The sequence below is a fragment of the Lygodium microphyllum genome, chromosome 13 (genome assembly GCF_053477565.2).
Source record: "Lygodium microphyllum isolate KBCC chromosome 13, Lygodium_microphyllum_v1.1.10, whole genome shotgun sequence".
NCBI classification, from domain to species: domain Eukaryota; kingdom Viridiplantae; phylum Streptophyta; class Polypodiopsida; order Schizaeales; family Lygodiaceae; genus Lygodium; species Lygodium microphyllum.
In genome coordinates this window covers 5395001-5414228 of record NC_141147.1, presented here as the reverse complement: position 1 = coordinate 5414228, position 19228 = coordinate 5395001, and the positions used below count along the sequence as shown (strand labels likewise).

At 40.5% G+C, this 19228-nt stretch overlaps 1 protein-coding gene across 4 annotated transcripts in view; it reads left to right on the top strand.

The window, feature by feature from the left end:
- Positions 1–12098, top strand: part of DEG2 (DEGP protease 2) — a 143957-nt gene extending 131859 nt beyond the window's left edge. For 3 of the 4 annotated variants that reach the window (XM_087690719.1, XM_087690718.1, XM_087690720.1), the window contains 7 exons: positions 8910–8997; positions 9118–9203; positions 10854–10887; positions 10968–11039; positions 11248–11298; positions 11382–11442; positions 11615–12098. In XM_087690719.1, coding sequence (XP_087546845.1) covers positions 8910–8997; positions 9118–9203; positions 10854–10887; positions 10968–11039; positions 11248–11298; positions 11382–11442; positions 11615–11802 — 580 coding nt within the window. In that variant the 3' untranslated portion in view covers positions 11803–12098. Of the gene's footprint in view, positions 1–8909; positions 8998–9117; positions 9204–10853; positions 10888–10967; positions 11130–11247; positions 11299–11381; positions 11443–11614 lie in introns of those variants that run through there. The other variant, XR_015692822.1, reaches the window with a different exon arrangement.
- The last annotated feature ends 7130 nt before the right edge of the window (positions 12099–19228 follow it).

Sequence of the window (19228 nt, the reverse complement as noted above, 5' to 3'; positions counted from 1 at the left end):
GCTTGTAGTAGTCAGTGGCAATCTCCATCACCTTGTCTGGGCTAGAACGAGTCCTCCCTGATCTCGAAGGCTGTGTATCTGCTCTCTTGAGGTGCGAGGCTAGTGCACTTGGAAAAACTCCCTGCACATCTTATCCCTCTTTGACGCCCAGAAAGCTGCGGAGGTGCGGAAAGAGAACTTTGAGCGCTTGTCCTCTAAGCCATCAATGGCTGCTCGCGCATGCGCCTTCTATGTGTGGAGGGTAGGGTCTCGTGGTGCCTCTTGTAATAATCTTTGCGTGGCTGTAAGGTCCCACCGCAGTGCTCTCTCCTCCTCCCAACTCTGTTTCGTAGCCTATATGGCTACCTCTTGGCAGATACTGCTCGATTCAGCTAGGACCTCTACAACCTCCTCTGCGATCCGGTCCCTCATGCCCCACTCTGTGTTCCAAATATACTCTATCTATCTCGTCACCTCCTCCCTCCTATAGATCAAGCCATGGATTTGATAGGATCGTGTATCTAGAGCAGATGCTAGGGGATCAAGTGTCAGGAGAACCAGACAATGGTCAGACAACGTGGTACCCACCAATTGCCCAATTTGGCCTCCACGAGAGCCACCCCACTCTCCCACATAAAACCTGTCCAACCGCTCCAGCAGGACTCCACCTAGCCACCTGTATCCCCAAGAGAAGTCCAGTGACCTCTCCCTCCTGTGGAAGGCAAGGTCTCTCCAGGCATCGCGTGCTCCTACTGCCAGTAGAAAGACCTCCCATGCCTTTTGCTTCTCCCCAGCCATGCCTTAGTAGTGTCTGTCTCTACCCTGCTGGTCCTCCAAAGCCTCTAGGTTGTTGAAGTCTTCTCCAACGATCCAGGAGTCCACATTTGGGAGTCCATCCATGATCTCCACCCAGAACCTGCTACGTGCCCTAACCTCCTTGCCACTATCGTCTTGTGGTCTCGACATAGGTAGTGAGACTTGGGCCGATAGAGGTGCATATGCCTCGACTCCTGCCGTGGGCACCTATGGCGTGCTCCCAATAAGTGCGTGAGCTGTCCGGGAGTACCTTCTCTACTCGTTGGGCTTGGGTGGGCGTGAGCTTGTACTCTTGTAGAAGTAGGATGTTTATCCGTCTGGCAAGGGCAAGCTACAGCTCCCACCGAAGGATTAGCTTCCTAGAACCACATGCCCCACTGTAGTGGAGACTGTTCACATTCCAGGATACAAGGTGTAAGCTCACGGGGAAATCTTTGATTGATCAAACATGCATCTGTTTGGTATGGAGGTTGCTGATGAGGAGGAGAAACTATGGGGCATGCAAGTGCGCTTGGCCGCAGGTTTGGATGGTGAACTCCAATCCCCCATGGTGGCCTCGGTCGGACCATAGGGGTGATAGATGCTCCAAGTGGCACTATCAATGCATCTATCAACCATGCTAAGAGTCATGACTCTGTACACTGGTAGAAACGGCCGCCCGTGCTCAACACAAATCCATCAGTTAATGCCCATCATGCAACCAGGCCATTGCTCTGCAAACAATTCTAGTCCTTCATCTCCCATCCACTGGGAGATGTGGTCCTCCATCTGACTCTTCAACTCCTCCTTTATCTAAGTCATTGTCCAATCCCCTGAGTGAGAGGACTGAAGGCAAAAAGCATAGTTTGGTTCATCTAGTGGTGCTAGTAAATGGAACTTCCCCCTCCTTGACTTATGAACCACGAAGATCCCCATCTCTAGAGGTAGTGGGAACTCTTTGCGCTCCGCAACTCTCAGGTAGGACTGTGGGCCACTGTGAAAGAACTCATGTGGCAACAGCTATGTTTGTCTCGGGCGAGGTGTGACGGGCGGCAGAGGTAAATGAGCTGGTGGCTGTGTAGGAGAGGGAGAACTCTTGGTGCGAGGAGGATGTAGGTGTGTGTGGCTCATCACCTCCTATGGGAGGAGAGGGGGTGGGTCTGGGGAGAATCACCTGAATCGAGGGCCAATCGGGGGGGAGGGGAGGTGGTAGGGGGGAAGAAGATCAAGGGATGGTGGGATGGTCGGAGGTTCATGGCGAGTGTGGGGGGACTGGTGGCCCTAGAAGGGGGGGTGTGGACTTGGGTCAGCGGAGGGGGTATAGGAGGTGGGGGGGTGGGTATGGGGATTGTGGGATCTTAGGTGAGGTAGTCTATGGCACAGGTGGTGGATGTGGAGGGCTACGGTCCTACCCGGTGGAGCGGGTAGAGGGGGGCTGTGGTGTGCTCTACCGAGGGGGCGTCACTTGCCCTCCTACTCCCTGCTGTTGAGACTGCGTCTGAGGAACTGATTGCAGCCCCCCTGCCGTCTCCCTCTTTGTTGTCTTTGGACTCGTGTGAAGCCGTCAGCGTCCACCTATGGGCCTGTCGATGGAGCCGCCTTGGCTCCGAAGCTCGTACAGTCTGTTGCCTAATGCCCAAAGTCATGGCAACGCAGGCACTGCCCTGATTTCTCGTCACCGTAACCTGTTGCCTAAAGGAGTGACCTCCTGCCTCTATCTCCAGGAACTTGGGTATACTCTTTGTGTCTTTCATGGCCACTCATACCATGGAGACTCCTGCAGCTATCACTGCATCTGCGAAGGAGGCAAGAAGAACTGTGCCGAAGAGCAAAGTCCTCCACTAACTGGCGGTACTCTACTACCAGTCCGGAGAAAAGTAAAGTGATTGGGTGTCTGAGAAATCTGTTGTGGAGCTCAAATGACTCCACTATGAAACCGCCGTACCAGGAAACCATGTGAATGACTCCCTTCGTGGAGGCATAAGGCGAGCTCTCCACTAACTTAGGAGCTACGTCCGCAAAGGTGAGACGAACCATAAAGGTCCGCAGAAGGGGGGGGGGGGGGGGTTTCAACGGAGGCGTAGTTCGACGGGGGTAGGGAGCTCAGCGGTGCATCGGTAGGGAGCTCGACAGTATCGCTCATAAATTTTTATCTAGAATTTCTAAGATTTCATGCTTTTGTTACCACACAAAAAGGGATTAAGTTAAAAGCTATAAAAATGGATAATATGGGTAAGTATGTTTCTAATGAGTTCAAAAAGTTTTGCGAGATGCATTAAGAGGGAGTTGACAGCCCCTTATAATCCTACATCAAATGGCATGACTAAAGATATAATCGCAGCTATCCACAGCTAATCTCCTGTAGCAGTTCTAGTTTGAGGCTCTACAGTTCGTGTATGCAATTGCTCTCCCAATCATGCATTGGAAAATGGCATTCTTGAAGAGGTTTGGTATGGGAAACCTGCTTCATATGACCATTTGCGTGTTTTTGGTTGTGATGCCTTTGTGCATGTTCTTGTAGATCAAAGGACTAAACTAGACATGAAATCCATCAAGGGTATCTTCATGGGATATGGAGATGAGGAAGAGATGGATTATAGAGTTTGGCTCCCTCAGGGTAGGAAGATAGTACATAGCCGACAGATAGTATTTAATGAAGCAAAGTTGCTAAAACATACTACACTAGATGACCTTGACAAAAAGAAGGTCAAATTTCAGCATGAACGGCCAGCCATTCAGCAAGCATTAGCTGAAGATTCTATTCATTTTGATGCTGAAAATGAGCAGCAACCCATTGTGCTACAGCCAGAAGATAACGGACAGCAAATCAATGTACAAGATGGAATAGGATCACAAGAAAAACATGCTTAAAACAGGTTACAGCAGCAAGGAAATGTTGAAAATCAGCCACTTGGTGATGGCGTGCGTATACCTGAGGATGTAGGCCCATTACCTGACAATACAGATCGTTGGGTAAGAAGGTCTACACGTGTCAAAAGGTGGCCATAGAGGTTTCAGCCATTTCTTTGGATTGCATTTTGTTGATTGATAAAGGTGAGCCTCTAACATTTAGAGCTATACAAAGAAGGAAGGCATAGACTTTGAGGAGGTCTTTTCACCAATGGTGAAGATGACTATGCTGCGTGTTTTGTTTGCTCTCACTGCAACCTTGGATTTAGAGTTGGATTAGATGGATGTGAAGACTGCTTTTTTTCATGGTGACTTGCATGAAGAGTTGTACATGAAATAGCTAGAAGGTTTTGCTATTCCAAGGAAAGAGCATTTGGTTTGTAAGCTGAAACACAGCTTACATGGGCTGAAACAAGCCCCTAGATAGTGGTACAAAAAGTTTGATACCTTCATGCTCAGCCATGGATTTCAACACAGTCATGCAGATCATTGCTTAAACACTAAAAAGGCTGATGATGGAAGCCTTATTGTGCTGGTCTTATATGTGGATGACATGATGGGGGTAGCTGAACACATGTTAGGCATATGCATTAAAAGAGATAGGGAGCAGCACTTGTTTCTCTCACAAGACAAGTACATTAGCAAAGTACTTGACAGGGTTAATATGGTTGATGCTAAGCCTCTTGGTGTGCCTTTACTGCCACATACAAAGCTTAGCAAAGCTGAAGGATGATGCAACTGCTAGTGCTATGAAGGGCATACCTTATGCATCAACATGTGGATCTTTGATGTATGCCATGGTTGCAACTCGCCCCAACATTGCTCATGCAGTGGGAGTTGTTAGTAGATTCATGTCTAACCTTGGCAAGTCACATTGCAAAGGAGTGAAATGTATCTTTAGATACTTAAAAGGTACACAAGAGAAGTGCATATGCTATGGAAAGGGTATACTAGAGTTACAAGGATTTTGTGATTCGAACATGGCAGGAGATGTTGACACTAGGAAATCTACTAGTGGGTATGTCTTTACTTTGGCTGGTGGGAGAGGGGGGTGATTACAAGAGGGAGACAGATGGAGGGAGAGGAAAGAATTTTTGTAAATTTCAAAAATTTAAAACTTGGTGTTCTAGGATATAGAAAATTATGGCGCTAAGTACTACAGAGGTCGAATATATTTCAGCCATGGAAGCTTCTAAGTTATTTGGCTTGGCTATCTGGTCAAGGATTTTGGCCTTTCTTCATGTACTCTAGTACTTGGTTGTGATAGCTAGAGTGCAGTGTGTCTGGCTAAGAATGCCATGTTCCATGCATGTACCAAACACATAGATGTTTGGTACCACTTCATTCGATAGGTCTTGGATGATGGTCTTGTCACACACACTAAGGTCAAAACTCAAGATAACCGTGCAGATGTTCTCACTTAGAGTCTTGCAAAGGCTCAACATGAGCATTGCATCCAATTAGTGGGAGTTGGTTGGCCCTTTCTTCTACTAGGGCAAAGTATTGTGCATTATGTTGTACAGGGATGGAGGTAGTTTGGCTTTGCTGCATATTGGCAGAGATTAGCTTTCCTCAGCCTTGATCTACAGAGCTATGTGTCAACAACTAGAGTGCTCTAGCTCTAGCAAAGAACTTTTTGTTTCATGCTCGTGCGAAGCACATTGAGGTTCAATATCACCATATTCAAGAGCGGATCGTGGATTTTGAGTTAGTGGTGGCCTATTGTCCCACAGAGGACAACGTAGTTGATCTCTTCACGAAGCCTTTGCCTAGGGGTGTTAGGTTGCCTATGTTAGTTATGTCTATTTGTCATCTCCTAGTTGTGAGCTCCTAGCAGAGTTTGACAGAGACATAGGATCTCTGCAGTTTAGGTGCATTTTCTTTATTTGTTTGCTTCTTGTTGTGTGCATTCCTAGGTCAGTTTTTGCTTTCCACAGTTTGCCTACACCTTCCGAACATTGTCATTGTTATCTAGGATTTTTCCGGGGTCCCCCTTATTTTTTTCTGGCACTTTTCTTCAGTGACCAGCATAAAATGCTGGTTAGCCAGCTTTTTTGGCATCTACTGGTGGGGATTGGCGAGATTTGGGCATTTATAGCTATTTATAGTCAGCCCTCTCACTTGGGAGACACACACTCTCTTCAATCTTTATTCTTGCCTTTGTAGGTGCACACTCCGACACTCTAGCTCTCTGTACTTGGTGCTTCCATCATCATCAACCTAATCTAGTGCCCTTGCTGGCTCTTTGGACTGTGTGCAAGGACCAATCAATCCATCATCATTGTATCAACATTCTTCTTCAATTAGTGCAGTATTCTTCCTTTAGCTTCTGCTTTCATTTTCTTTGTCTCTCTACTTCTCTCTGTGTTCTTGTTTCTCTTCCGTTGCACACTCTCACAAGACTATCATTGGCTGGTCACTAAAGCTAATGCGATTTGGGGTATGCATAAATCTAAGGCCTGGTGGAAGATAACTGTGATGGAGGGATGGCTGAACAAGACGTCTTTTAAATGTAAGGTTTTCCTGTGGCGAATGATTGTTGGTGGACTTTGGCCATATCAAAGCACCAAATATCAAATGGTAATTGCTTCTTTTGCATGACCAGCATGGAGTCCTCATGGTATAGAGTTATTTTCTACCCGTTAACTAGGAAACTTTGGACTCTCTTGTTGGATATTTGGAGAGTTGTTGCTGGCCTGTTGCTGCACTCAGTTTCTAACTTCTTTTGCTTCTTTGCCATGGTTTTGTATCTCTTCCATCATCCAAATTTTGTACTCATTCAATGACTTGATATAATATAACTAATTACAAAAAGAAAAAGGGGAGAGAGAGAGAGAGAGAGGCTTTTCATTGAGGAAATGGGCATCTCGCATGGTCACACTAGAATCCAGGTCTCCCGAAGGCAAGTCCCAAATTCAACTCAAGTAGTCAAAATGCCATAACATTTTCCTCTTTTACACTTGATTGCTTCTTGGCCAGAGATCCTTCACTTCACTACTTGATGTTGTGACATTGAAAAGAAAGCTGATACAGAGCACTACCCAAGACCCTACCACATCCAAGGACTCCCAACTCACAAATATCACAACACAACACAAGCCAATAGACAAATGAAGTAAAGGTTAGTGCTCATAGAAAAAATATGCATAGCCTCCTTGTAGCCTGCAACAAGGTACAACATCATAGTCTTCAGGCCACAATCGATGGAACACTATGTATAACATGATGTGTACAACTTCAGGAGGAAAATTGTTTGGCAATGTCATCCTTCATTCAAGGTCAACACAAAGCAACTCTCAGGTTCAGATATAGTTGCACCTTTACACTCTTAGTACTTCCCAAGAAAATCAAAGTCTCTATCCATCCTCAGTCCAGTTTAGGCTCTTAGAAAAAGCCTCACAATGTCCCTTTGCCTCTAGAAAGGAGGCTAACTCATTGCAAGCTAAGGTCCTCATGACATCCTAATTGCTTCACTAGCTTGATAAGGACATGGAATATGATAATTTTAATAGGATGGCATGGCTAGGTTTGAGGACTATGTGAGAGGTTGTCTTTCCTGGTCAATCTCGGGTTTATTCTTTCCACTATATCAGTCAATACTTTTAGGTTCCTTGAGGTTTGGACCACCTTGGAGGGCAGCTTCAACAACATTCCCCTTTGCATGCATTTCAGTCTTCATTCCTATGGTTGGGCTTTGCTTTTGTGTGCTCGGATGATCTTCTAAAACAATAAGCCGATCAGGTTTATTATAAGATGGTCGAGGGTTAGAGATGGGTAATTGAGAAATCAAATAAGTTTGATCTTCTTACGATAGTAAAGCTAAGTGGCATAATTTGTTGCTTTAATTGTGGAGGTCTAAGCTTCCATACCAGGGGAAAGTTTTTGTATGGAGACTTCATATCAAGGGTCTTCCAAATAGGATATGCTACACCGTCACAAGTTTTTGTATGGAGACTTCATATCAAGGGTCTTCCAAATAGGATATGCTACACTGTCACAAGATCTCTTAAGAGGTAGATGTGTCTTCTGTACTACATGTTGGTGAGACTCTTGTTCATCAATTTATTTCATGCCCAATTGCTAGACGAGTCTAGATCTTCATTTCCCACATATGGACTTTAGTGACACATCAGTGTACAATTATCCATCCTTGGGTTTTGGGCGAGATGCCATCCATGGCCACTTTATAGTTTTTCTTCAAAAAAGAAGAAAAGGAACTCTTGTGACATGGGATGCATGTATGTTTATGTAGCTTAGGTGAATGATGAACCCATCAAATATCAGTCTGAGAGTTAATGGAGTTACTGGTTTCAATGGTGTTGCAGCTTGGTTGCTATTGGAAACTTGATCGAGTCTCTCAAGCATACATCTGTACTAGCTCCATTGTGGCCAAAATATGTTAAGTTGTGAGTGAAGGTTCTATAGTTTTCTAGCTCTATGAGGTCAGTGGATTTGTTAGTGGGAATGATGGCATTTATAATGCATGTAGGCAGATCTGGAAAGTCTTCTGTTATGCCTTACTCCAGAGTTGTGCCAAAGATGGAGCTCTGATGGTAGAGGCATAATAAGAAAGGCTTCCTTCAATCTTGTTGTAGTGCCATATAGCTCTCTACCATGATAGAGGTGAATAGTGGCAAAGTGGTGGGTCTAGGAATCCATAGAGACGGTGATGATGCATGCTCTTGGAGTTTGAACCTTGTAGGACTCTGCATAGTTGTGCCAAATGGTGGGATCAGTGATTGGTGTAGGTGAATCCTACCTGGTGGATTGGTCTCCAAGACTCCTTCAAGCTGGTGCTATAGAGTAGTTGGTATAAGGTCTACTGTCAATCAACCTTCTATCATCTCAGGACATGGTATTCCAGCATCTTCTTCCTTTTCCAGATGCACATGGTCTGGCATTATAGACCTCCTGACTGGTTATCCATTCAGGTTTTGTAATAGACTTCCCCTTATTACCTTTTTTTTTGCCTTGGTTTTCGATATGGAAGTCCCTTACAGAGCAGCTTCCTATTTTGCATATTGCCTGGGGGGATTTTTCTAACAAGACTTATTGATAGAAATTTTTCTATTCTCTTGGGAAAAGAAGTATCGGTTGGTACAAAAGTCATTAACCTACAAAGTGCTCAATATTTACCCTGATATTGTGTTCATTATACACCTGATGATGGTGCACATATTGAGTGGGAGATAGTACAACAAAACTTGCACTGATCTTATGCTCAGGTTTACAGGTGACGAAGCTGTGCTTCGAGTTCTTCGAGATGGAACTGAATTAGAACTTGCAACTACCTTGAAGCCACGAGTTCAGTTGGTATGATTTTTTTGCATACTTAATTATGGGTCTATAATTCTGATTCTCTAAATTATTATGGTTTTCATAGACTGCGAATGATGTTCATGCTCTTATTGTACATGTCCCCTGAGTTTTCAGGTACCTACTCACATAAAGAGGAGGCATCCATCATACTTTATAGTTGCTGGCCTGGTCTTTACACCAGTCAGTGAACCATTGCTACAGTACGTGTGAAATAAGTCATCAGATATTATCAAGCTTTTTCATGTTCTTAAGAACCTAAAGTGTAATATCTGATGGCCCATCTCCTGCAAGGTTGTATAAAATTAGATTGACAGCTGCTAAAGATTCTTCTATCAGTATTCTCTTGAGAAGTGTGACATAAGGTCACCAATGTGATTGGTTACATGCATTCAACGAAATAAATTGGTCTGGCTTTGTCTGTATTTATCAATAACAAGATGCCAAGGGCTCCAATGGTCCGACACTGGCTGTTAACAACTTTCCCTGTTCTTGTCTGTTGCACAAAGTATTACCCTCGTCTAGAAGAAACGGGGTTGAGACACTCTTTAAAAAGAGAAGTTTGTAATCTTTGCTATGGGTCTTACAAAGGTCTCAACAAGCTTTACTTCCTTGATACCAATGTGGAGATTTGGGTTGGCAATAAAGATTGAGCTAGCAGACAGTAAGGCAGAGACAGATAGGAAAAGCTTTTCCTCAGACGCTAAGTTAGTACTAAGCAGTGTTTGCTATGGGTACCACAAATATCGCAACAAGCTTTGCTTCAGTAATACCATGTGTGGATTTGGGTTGGCATTAACGATTGAGCTAGCCGACAATAAAGCAGAGGCAGCTTGGACAAGCCCTTTCTTAAAGCCGGAACTTAGGAGGAATCGGTTTCCAATATCAGGGGCCAAGTTCCTGGCTTGCTATCTTACTAAAAGAGACTCCAGTGGAGTCTTTCATTCTCCTGCTCAGTAGAGGGTTTCGGTTGAGTGGTGCTTGCATATGGTGAGGATTTTTCCACAAGGCACCATCTCTTTGAACCCTGCTTCAGTAAGTACCTCAGTTTGCTAGCGGCAGCACTCAACAGACGTTAGAGTCTCTCGTTGAGGCAAAAGGATGGTTGAAATGATCACCAAGGAATATCAAGTTGTTATAAGGCAATCTGACCTGAAATTTGGACTGCAGCAGATTTGTAGCTTTCCCAAGAGGAGTTTAAAAGGCTATCTCGATTGCTGCATGGAGGCTGCATCGAGTTCAGAGAGGGAGAGGGCAAAGGACTGCTTTAATATGTGAGCCTTTTCTTTGGCACATGCTCAAAACGTGTGGCCAAGTACTTTGACGCCCCGCCCTACCAAGAGAGCCGTCACTTCTTAACTTAGCTCTGTGCTAGTCATAAGCTCTCTTATATGGCATTTTCGCATGAGCAAAGTAGCTTTGAGAGTATCCATGCTTTTTGAGCATATACAATGCTGCCCCTTGGAGCAGTTCTTTGTCTACGAATTGTACAGCCTTGCTTTACTTACCATGCACTGGCCAGTGACCACACATACAGAGTGGGCTCTAGTTGGGTTGACTAGTTGGCACTCTCCTCACTGCAAACCTTGTATGGTGCTCTTTTTAACGATCTAAAGGACTGTCTAAATTTTCAATCTGCCTGCCTTGAGTTACAGTTATTTGAATTCAATATTATTCTTGCCTTCCTATCGTACTTCTCTTTCAATATTGCTTGGTCATTAGAGTCCAATATTCTAGTTCAGGCATCCAAGTTATATACAAGTTTTTCGATCACTTCTGCTGGGAATATACGATAAAATAGTTACTGATTGGAGTCTTTGTCCACAAACTTCCTTTGTTCCTCCGTTCTCCAGAGAAGATTACTGGGGAGATAAAGACTTAATTGGGGTGAGTACCATATCCTACTTTCAGCTTCTCATAATACTTGACTGTGTCTGAACTTATCTCCCAGTTTGTCATCATTTCAGATGAAAATTCGTGTCAAAGCCAGTTACACTGCAGCAGAGTTCGAGGGACAGGAGATTGTGCTGCTGTCTGAGGTGAAATGTCTCAATGGGGTTTAACCTTGAATTGGATTTGCAAGAAACTGCAGCATGAAATCAGATAAACGAAAAGTCCTACTCATTCATGTAGAAATTGTGTTCCTTTTCCTTAATATGTGTTAAGCAATATTGGCTCTGTGCATACAGTAATCTTTGCCTAAATTGTTAATTTTCTGTTGGTGTTTGTTCTGGGGGGTTTGACAAGGTCCTAGCACATGCAGTGAACATAGGCTATGAAGACTTGAATTTTGTGCAAGTAAGACTCCATAGATCTCACAGCTGCATTTATTTCACAATATACTTTAATGATCTCAAATACATGATTGCTCGGTGAAACAGGTGTTGAAGTTTAATGGACACAAGATCAGAAATACAAGACACTTAGCTCAACTTGTAGATGGTAAGTCTCAATCATATATCTTCTGGCAAGACAAATGATATGTGAACAAATAAACCCAGACGAGTGTGGTACTGTTTTATATCCAGTAAGAGAAATTGGTGATTTCAAGCATTGAAATACGAGGTGGTGTTATTGGCTAGCCTTATCAAGATGCACTATTTTCCCTTTGCAGCATGTGACAGTGAGTATATGCAATTTGAGCTTGATGAGAACATAGTAATTGTGTTGGATGCACACTCTGCCCATGCATCCACTCGGGAGATCCTCAAGGATTACTGCATTCCTCAGGACAGATCTCAGGATTTACAAGCCTCGTGGGATGAGGAAAGTCTCAATGGTGCCTTCTGTAGTAGCACTTGACATTCTTCTGCAGCATTTCCTTACAGAAGTGGAATGAAGAGATTCCTTCCTTGCACAAGTGGTGTCGAGGGTCCTTACACTTCCATTGTGATCCCGATTGATGTACCATGAAATTCAAGGCTGGTGTAATTTTCACTTGCTGTGTGAAAATTGCAGCAGTGATCATCAGTACTTGCAACGGCAAATAAGATAATTCTTTTGTTGCCTTACTCTTGAACACTTTAATTTGTCATGCCATTGTCATGTAAATTACATTTTTCCGTACAAGTGACCTAATGTTTGAAGAATTGTTACCATAGACTCGCTGATCCAACTGTAAATTATTGTAAAGGGGTTGTCTGAATGAGGCAGAGTAGTTATATGTAAAGACGGAAACTGGTGCACAGATCGGTCGCCATATACACGCATAGTGAGCGTCAGAAGGTCCCCAAGAATAAAAAAACTCTACTTTTTGCACACAAATCAATGAAGAAAGCTTACACGACATGAAAAAGAGACCAATTGGATGTAATCTCCTCCCATGCCCTTGTGTAAGCGTTCCACAAAGCATATATTTTATATATTATTCATCTTCAAGCTCAAATAATAGCCCAAATTACAAAATAGCACGCTTTAGCTTTTGAGTTTGCTTTTGTGCCAATAATTAATTAAAGCTAATGGGCGCCCAAGAAGTCAGGCGTATCCAAATACAATGTCCAATACAAGTATTTAAATCGTGCGTCCATGTGCATACAAAAATAATAAATAAATATCAAGCGCTTTAATAAATAAGCGCGTCAAAATATAGGTACCATGCCTAAGATACGCGCCCATCAAAATTTAACGATAATTTGAATACTCGCTATTCTTCAATGCTTTCCCATGCCACCAATACTTGCTTTACACATCAATTGAAGCATTCACAATTGTTAGAAAAATAATACAATTAAATCGACAAAAGTGAATACCTAGCAGTCTTCAACTACATAATTAAATTGGTTAGAAATCAATCCTAACCTTAATTTATCATGAGTGCGTACTCTAAATTCATAAACATTTATTAATTTAAATATGTATTTTGCGGAATCACCCGCTACGGAATCATCCATGTACATACAAAATTGATAAAACGCCCAAAAAGAATAGACATCCCCATCGATATCTCGCACAAAGAATCCACTTTGTGTATGAGCCCCGGTAATAAAATTTTACGAAATCTATTGTAAAACCTCACGGAATTCATCGTGGTACGAAATTCACCGTGAAATATGTATCCTGGTATCATATCCCCGGGGTGGGATAGCAATTATCCTCAATTGCTATTAGCTCAATGCGGAACTAACAAAGTGGGAAAAACTTTTAGATCTCTAGTATGCATTCATTGGGCCTTTTCAACATGATGATTTTTAAACTTAACCAAATATCTACAATATCTACGGCCAGTTCTAGTGATCATAAAGTCAATATCTATAATAGTTTCAGGCTCAAGGATTTCAGTTTCATCATCTAGCAAAGGAGGGTTTTCATAGACAGGGTGTACATGTAATTGGTCTCTAAAATGTCGTAATAAACTAATATGGAAGGTGTTGTGGATTTTCCAATGTTGTAGTTCTAGTTTAAATGCATTGTCATTGATTTCGTGTATGATCTTAAATGGTCTATAAAATCTAGGTACTAATTTCACAACTAGGTGTTTATCTATACTTTGTAATCTTTGTTTTTCTATTCGTAACTAAACCTAATCATCAACTTTAAAATTTATAGCTTGTCTTTTTTTATTTGCTTGTTTTGTATATGATTGTTGGGCTTTTGCAATCATATCTTTAACTTCATAAAAAATAGTGGCATACATGTTAGCAATATCATCAACAGTTTGAATTTTGTTTGATAATGATGCAACAGGTGTAGACAATCGATATCCGTAAATAACTTTGTTTGTAGCTGTATGTAGTATATTATTACATGTAAACTGAAGTAAATGTAGATGTGTATCTCATGTGTATGGTTTTAAAATGGTGTAAGCACATAAAAGATCTAAAATAGTACTGTTAGTAGTTTCTGTTTGATCGTTTATTTCATGATAAAATGCAGATGAAAAATCAATCTTTGTTTCTAAGTTAGTAAATAAAGTAATCCAAAAATTATTACAAAATCTAGAATCACGATCAGAAATAAAGACTTTTGCTAAACCATGGTTAGTGAAAATAGTTTTCAAAAATATTTGAGCAGCTTGGGATGCAATTAAAGTTTTTTTGCATGAAATAAAATATGCTTGTTTGCTAAATCTGTCTACAACAGTCCTAATCATATCATGGTTAGCTTTAGTATTATGTAAATCAGTGATAAAATCCATTGAAATATGTTCCTATGGTCGTGATGGAATAGATAATGGCATTAGTAAAGCATATTGTTTACCATGGTGTCTTTTAACTCGTTGACAAACTAAACATTCAGATACAAAGTTAGATACATCAATGTCCATTTGTGGTCAATAAAAATCTTCAGTCTCAATGTACGCAAAGTAGATATAATTCCTCTATAACCTTGATATGGAGGATAATGAATTTCATGCAAAACAAATGATCGAAATTCTCTTTTTCAAGTTGATATTGTATAAGGGGATAAAAACTTTGAATAAAAGCGGTCCATTTAATGTATTGGTCAGATATGTGTGGTACTAAAAAGATGTCTAATACTTTGTTAATCAGTTTTGATCATAAATTTAGATCCCATTAAATAATGTTTTCATTGATGTAAGGCTTACACTACGGCTAGCAATTCTTTATCATATGTAGAATATTTAAGTTCAGATGGTTTGAGTTTACAGCTAGAGTAGACTATGGGATGAGAATCTTGCATAAGGACGGCTCATATTCCACATCCACTAGCGTCAGTAACTACTAAGAAAAATGGTCTATTGAAATCAGGTAGTTGTAATACAGGAGCATAAGTTAAAGCATGTTTCAATAAATCAAAGGATTTTTGTTGATTGTCAGACCAGTTATACACAATATCCTTTTTTAAAAGTTTTGTCAAAGGTAATGTAAATAATGAAAAATTCCTCACAAACTTTCTGTAAAAGCCAACAAGACTTAGAAATGAATGTAATTTATGCACATTTTTTTGTATGGGTCAATTTAAAATTGCTTCTATTTTTTTAGGGTAGACTTTAATACCTTCTGATGAAATAATATGTCCTAGATATTCAATTTATATTTGAAAGAATTTACTCTTTTCTAGATTAGCATATAATTGATTTTCTTTTAACAACTTAAAAACTAAATATAAATGTTCATAATGCTCATTCTCATTTTTACTGAATACTAATATGTCATCAAAGAAAACTATGACACAATACTGATGCTTCAAAAATATGTGATTAATCATACAACTAAATGTGGCTGGTGCATTAGTTAAATCAAAAGGCACAACTAGAAATTCATAGTGTCCAAATTGTGTTCTAAATACAGTTTTGAATATATCAGATTTATCCAATCTTACTTGATGATAGCCAGATTTAATATCTATCTTACTGAATATGGTAGATCCTTGTAGTTTATCCATAAAATCATCTACCCTAAGAATCGAATATCTATTCTTAACAATAATTTTATTTAGGACACGATAATCAATGCACATACGATAAGTATTATTTTTTTTCACTAATAAAACAGATGCATCAAATGAAGAACTACTAGGTCTAATTAATTATCTATTAAGCAATTCCTTTATTTAATTTTAAATTTTTTTCTGTTCAATTTGGTTATGTCTATATGGTGCTTTACATGGTGCTTGCGTTTCAGGAATTAAATCTATTTTGTGATCTTCAGAACGTAAATGTGGTAATCCAAGTGATAAATCAACAACAAAACAATCTTGAAATTGGGCAAGAAATTGTATATGTCTAGGATGCATCTGTTTTTTTTTAGCTTGAAGTTCATTCACACATATTAAATAAGATTTGCTACTTTTACGTAATGCACGTTTAGCTTAAGTATGAGTAAGCAGTGAAAAATTATTGGAAGCGTGTAGACCATGCAATGTGATTTGTTTTCCTTGAAAATAAATTTTAATTGAATGCATAGAATAATCTATGTCAGGTTTGTATTGATGACACCAAGGCATTTCTAAGATAATGTGACTAGACTGCAAAGGTACAACTAGAAAATTTCTTCGTTCAGTATATTCACTAATTTTAGTTTTTAAATTATGCACCTCTTGTGTTTCATTATATCTCATTCTTGGGAATGCAGCTTTGATGCGATAATGTGTAGAAACAGTTTGTAAATTCAATTCTTTGACTAACTTGGCATAAATAAAGTCATGTGTTATCCCATTATCATGCAAAATAGTCTTTTTTTTACCATGCACAAAACATTTCATTGTTAATAAAGAATGAGGAGTTGGCATACTTGGCAAAGTATCCGAAGTAGTATCAATGTCGTCATCATCTTCCGTAAAGTCTGGCATTTCCTCACGTTATTCTTATTTTATTGCGCCAAGATAATTGATATGGACAGGTGCCTTTTTCGATTGACAATTGGCTACTAGATGTCCAAGTTAATTGCATTTGTAACAAACTATGGGTTTTGCTTTAGATACATTATTGGTAATGGTAGAAAGTTTAGGAATGTTAGGATTTGACTGTGAAGATGGCTTAAGGTTTGGATTGGTATTTGATGGCAAGGCAGGTGGTCATGTCCAAGATTTACGGAATGAAGATTGAAGAAAATAACTTTGATTAAATCTTCAAAAAATTGAATTGAATTATTTGGAATCATAGTTACCATTAGTTAGAAATTGTTGTGGTCGCTTGTCTCGTCCTCGAATATTGTCTTCAGTGTCATGAGTCAAGGAAATTGCATCTTCAAGGGTTGTTGGCTTGAACATATTGACTTTCGCATAGAAATATTCAAGTAGGCCATACATAAACTTGTGTTTATGAGTTGCTTCAGGTACATCGAGCATACGTAGTTATAGTAGGGCATTCTAGAAACGTTCAGTGTATTGGGAAATAGGTTTGCGATCTCTTTGTTGTAGAAGATCCCATTGCTTAATGGCTTTTTCATGGAATTGAGAAGGAAGGAAATTCTGTAAAATTTTCTTTTAGAAAGTCTCCCATGTAGTGGGACAATCAACGCTCTTGCGGACCACAGTCCACCATAAGGATGCTCGGTCAACTAAATGGTTAGTGACACATTTAATTTTGTCTTTCTCAACATATATTTTTTCATGGAAGTAATCATCAAATTGACTGATAAAAGCGAGAATAGTCTTTCCATCGAGTGATCCATTGAAAGTACGAAATTTGAAGTTTCTTTTACTTATCTTTGTTTCTTTGCGAATGGATTAGGTTTCAAGTGTCGCATCGATGGTACGTCGTATAAGATCTTCGGGTTGTGGTCCATCTTAGTCGGTGGTAGATCGTTGCAGATTGGCCAATTGAACTTGCAAAGCTTGTCGAGCTCTTCGTTCTTCTTCGAGCTGCATCATAATCAAATCCAACTTTTGCTCCATCGTTGGTTCGGGTAGATCACCTTCAACCATAAGATCGTCCATGTTTTATTCAGTCATCCTGCAAAATCCAAAAGACCTCACACTCTCGAAATCTTATTAGCGGGATGAGCGTAGCTCAAAGGCAGGTATACAAGGCTTGTAAATTTTGTTTGGCTTTTGTAGTCTTTCTTTTTTACATTTGCGATATTCATTGTCACAACCGTTGTCCAAGAGAATAGTGTTGCGTAGAAACCGTGTATAATCTGCGTATGACCTGCATATGAACTTCTGTTCTTGCTGAAACTGGTTCAGCAAGTCTGCAAGTATGAACAGGGTCTACCAGAGAGCAATAGACTAGTTTGTGTGCTTCTGCGTGTGAACTTCCTCTTAAGTAGTTGTTGTTGAAGTCTTTAATGACCTTTGTGACTTGCAGGATTAAGAAGCTCGGAGTACTTGGAGGACTTAAGAGCTTAAGGCTTTATGATCCTTGCGTGATTTTCGTGTATAGGAGTATGTTGGCGGCTGTTTTGACGCCATCCAGGACATGCCGTTGCCGCCGTTTTGAAAAATCGTTTATGGAAGCTTTTAGATAAGCTTCTTATAAATCTTATTAAGCTTAACCTTTAAGCTTTGTAAGCTTTTAAGCTATGGTGAAGAATCTTATCTATATATCACGACTTTGATGAAGGACATATCCGCGTGGTCCTCCGCCTATACAGAGGCTGGTCTTTCACAATCAGAGGGTACAGAAGGGGGTTCTTGAATTCCAGGAACATATTGGTATTGACCATTCGCGATAAAACTGACTGTAGAGCTCGATCGTTCTAGAAGCTCCACCTTCGCGCAAGATGGTAAGCGATTGGAAGCTCTTGATCTCAGCTTCACTCTGATACCACTGGTGCACAGATTGGTCGCTGTATACGCACGTAGTGAGCGTTAGAATGTCCCCAAGAACAAAAGAGCTCTACTTTTTGTACACAAATCAATGAAGAAAGCTTGCACGACATGAACAAGAGACCAATTGGGTGCAATCTCCCCCCATGCCCTTATGTGAGCGCTGCACAAAGCATATATTTCATATATTATTCATCTTCAAGCTCAAATAATAGCCCAAATTACAAAATAGCACGCTTTAGCTTTTGAGTTTGTTTTTGTGCCAATAAAGAATTAAAGCTAATGGGTGCCCAAGAAGTCAGGCGTACCCAAATACAATGTCCAATACAAGTATTTAAATCGTGCGTCCATGCGCATACAAAAATTATAAATAAATATCAAGCGCTATGATAAATAAGTGCATCAAAATATAGGCGCCATGCCTAAGAGAAAGATACTTCATGAACAAGCATGGGCCATCCAATGTGCACAAAGAGCCCAGACAGCTAAATCTGTATTGGGGAACTGGAAAGGAGTCTACCTATGTGGTGGTTTCTTAATGTTGTCAGGCATCTTGGCAAAGCATGCACAAGCAGTAGCTCTTACCAAAGAGTTGACAACAACTCATCAAACTCAAGTACACGTGAGGGAATAGTCTTCATAGGGCTACAAGACAACATCGGGATGTGTTTGTTTATTGCAATTAATCAAGTGGAGGAGCAAGCTCACAAGGCCTATGAAGAAATGCTTCAGCAATTACTTAAAACTTGGCACATTTCCTTCACAAGGAATGCCGATTCAAGCTTCATATGGATACCTATAAGCATGCATTATCACTGTAGCAAGGGATTTATCAGCAAGCTATTTGCACACCGTCTTCTAGAAGCACAAACGATGTCGAGGAACTCAAATCTTAGTTGGGGTTGGCTACAAGTACTTTGGTCAATTTTGAGGTAATCGCTATGACCAGCATGTTTTCTTTAGCATATAAGATAGGAAATAAGATAGCTCTATTTCTTTTTGAGAGAGAGTGTGTGTGTGATTTGAATTTTTGTAACAATCTCTCACACAAAGAAGA